The sequence below is a fragment of the Priapulus caudatus genome, unplaced genomic scaffold (genome assembly GCF_000485595.1).
Source record: "Priapulus caudatus unplaced genomic scaffold, Priapulus_caudatus-5.0.1 Scaffold77, whole genome shotgun sequence".
Classification (NCBI taxonomy): Eukaryota; Metazoa; Priapulida; class Priapulimorpha; order Priapulimorphida; family Priapulidae; genus Priapulus; species Priapulus caudatus.
Genome location: NW_014577138.1, coordinates 352,112 through 354,651, shown reverse-complemented (window position 1 = coordinate 354,651; position 2,540 = coordinate 352,112). Strand labels below are relative to the sequence as shown.

Below are 2,540 nucleotides of genomic sequence, written 5' to 3'. Positions count from 1 at the left end.
CACACACACACACACACACACACACACACACACACACACACACACACACACACTAACAACGGTTATAGCGGTCCAGGATTTTCGCTCGAAAACATCGGCGAACGTTTCACTTTGAATGTTGCTACGCATACTTAACCAAAGCACATATAAATGAAGCGTGTGGGCTATTTATGTGCGCGCGCCTACAGAAAGAAATGCAGCGCTAGATTGCTAAAAGTAAGAAGGCAGCTCACCTGCGTCTGAAGTGGCAACATGCTCTGCTGATTGTAGCTTCCAGTTCCACTGGTCGGCGCGGGACTTTGCTGCGGGAGGAACGATATTCCGCTTCCATTGTTCGCAATGGGAGATGTCTGCCGAACGGGTGAACGGTGCGGCGACGTCCCATGCCGCTCCCCGTACGGCGAGGGGTAACGCACGGGGGAGCTGTGAGCCGACTGGTGCCGCACGGGGGAGCTGTGAGCCGACTGGTGACGCACGGGGGAGTTGTGAGCTGTGAGCCGACTGGTGACGCACGGCGGAGTCTTGTGAGTCGACTGGTGCCGGCACGGGGCAGGCTGTGAGCCGACTGGTGACGGCACGGGGAGTTGCTGAGCCGACTGGTGCCGCACGGGGCGAGCTGTGGCGCGACGCTGGGTGCGCACGGGGAGCTGTGAGCGCCAGAACTGATGACGGCACCGGACGAAGCAATGCGGGAGCGCAGACGATGGCCGCTGCTCTTCTCAGACGATAGCGCCCTCGACGGCGAGAGCGCAGAAGGCCTATGCACGCGGCGATGTCGAGTAGAATACCTGGTGTGGTGGAGCCAAGGCCCGCGTAGCAAGGGCGAGCCCTGCGGCTGACGGCTGCTCTGACAGGGCATTGGATGATACGGCGAGGGGCCGGTGGCGGACCGCTGACCTGCTTGCGTGCGCGCGGCGTCACTGACGACCGCAGGCGAGCGACGAGGCCCTGCTGCAAGCGAATGCTGGCGATTGAAAAAAAGGTAGTCATTGACTACCGGAGTGCAATCCGTCCATGCGGCGCGCGGCCTACAACACATACGCCGCGCGACGATAAACACACGGCAATTTACTCCAGACGATAGCGTTTGCAAAGAGCCAGTCGTGAGGCGTGTGGCCGACGCTAGCCGCCATCACAGCCGACTGGCGCTCTCATGCAGCTCGCGTGGGCCAGCTGGCGACTAATACAACAGGCGGGTGACGATTAAGCTAGGCACTAACTGAGAGGGTTGTGCTCGGTTCTCAACTGCGGGCGGGACTAGGAGGCCGCCGAGCTATTATCTCACTTCATGTTGCGGCGAAGGCGGAGAGCCGAGTACGAACGACGTGGTGTTCTAGACGTTTTCTAGCGTCGCGAGTAACCCGAGCTCGTGACCGCGCATGGTTTTTTCAACGCGCTTGCCGTCATCAAGCTTCGCTAACGTAGCAGCGCTCGCTGCTGGCAACCGGCAGCCAGGCTGTGATGCGCGTCGAATGTTATTACTGCTAGCAGGGCCGCTGTTGGCAACTTGTGTGCGTCTATTTTTGTTCGTCCTAACAAGGCATTTTAATCAATACTATACCTGTCGGTTTATTGATGCCTGGGCACACCATCTGAAGCCCGACCGCACCGCACTGCATAATGCAGCTATCGATTCTTATTAACGCATAATACCTTACCAGCGCAGTTTCGTCTGCACCGCCATTGACGTCATGTTTAGTGCGCCTGAACGTCATCAACGGCGCGACAGGCCCGGTATCATTAAGGAAGTATGCTGTTCGATGGTAAGCAGGCAAGCGAGGAAGAATAGCAAGCAGAATTTTATTGCCGCTAGCCTCGACTTAAAAGCTCATTGGTCTTTTGTATAAGACGTTATTATTCTATGACGTAAAAGGAAAGCTAGTGCTTTGCTATAAATGCAGTCTGTGTAGTGATTTATTAGCATGATATACGGCGCAGTTCGATGTTGTTGGGAGTTTTTGTCTAACTACCTTCCTAGCTGTCCAGGCAGGCAGAAAAACTCACGTCCGCAGACTCAAAATGGATCGCGGCTGCCGTGTAGCAAGACAATCTGCTAAACGAGGACTACGCGTGGCTCTGCTACATCACTCTCTTCATAATAGTTGACACTTAGACAGGCGATATCAAAAATTCTAGCCAGCTGAATTGGCCTGTCGTAAAGCGTATTCTGGCACGAGCAAAACTCAAGGATTACGCCTAATGTTCATGCTCGCTTCTGTGTCTACTCTACACTAAATCTTTAGCTGTCTTTGGTACAAATTTAACACTGACTGAATAGGCTTGCTAAACGTGTAATACGAAACCTGCAAACGAAACACCTCGCCCAGGCTGTATTATCGCTCCCACAAGTCGAATAGGCGGCCATGCTTGTTCGTTATAATGGATGCCGCTAAATATATCTACCCAAAGAGAAGCAGGCTCTATACCGACCTGGATAAACGCACTTCAAACAGATAATATATGGGAAGCTAAACCATATCGATAATTAGATTAAACCCGAGATCATTTCAATGTTATAAAAGGTATTCGGCGCATTATCA

The 2,540-nt window shown here is 53.5% G+C and overlaps 1 protein-coding gene across 1 annotated transcript in view; it reads right to left on the bottom strand.

Moving 5' to 3' along the window:
• Positions 1–1,693, bottom strand: part of LOC106821548 (nuclear receptor subfamily 4 group A member 2-like) — a 29,700-nt gene extending 28,007 nt beyond the window's left edge. The window contains exons 1-3 of the mRNA XM_014826416.1: positions 1,659–1,693; positions 898–964; positions 234–647 (exon numbers count right to left, since the gene is read on the bottom strand). Of these exons, the coding sequence (XP_014681902.1) occupies positions 234–647; positions 898–964; positions 1,659–1,693 (516 nt within the window). The remainder of the gene's footprint in view (positions 1–233; positions 648–897; positions 965–1,658) is intronic.
• Between the last annotated feature and the right edge of the window lie 847 nt (positions 1,694–2,540).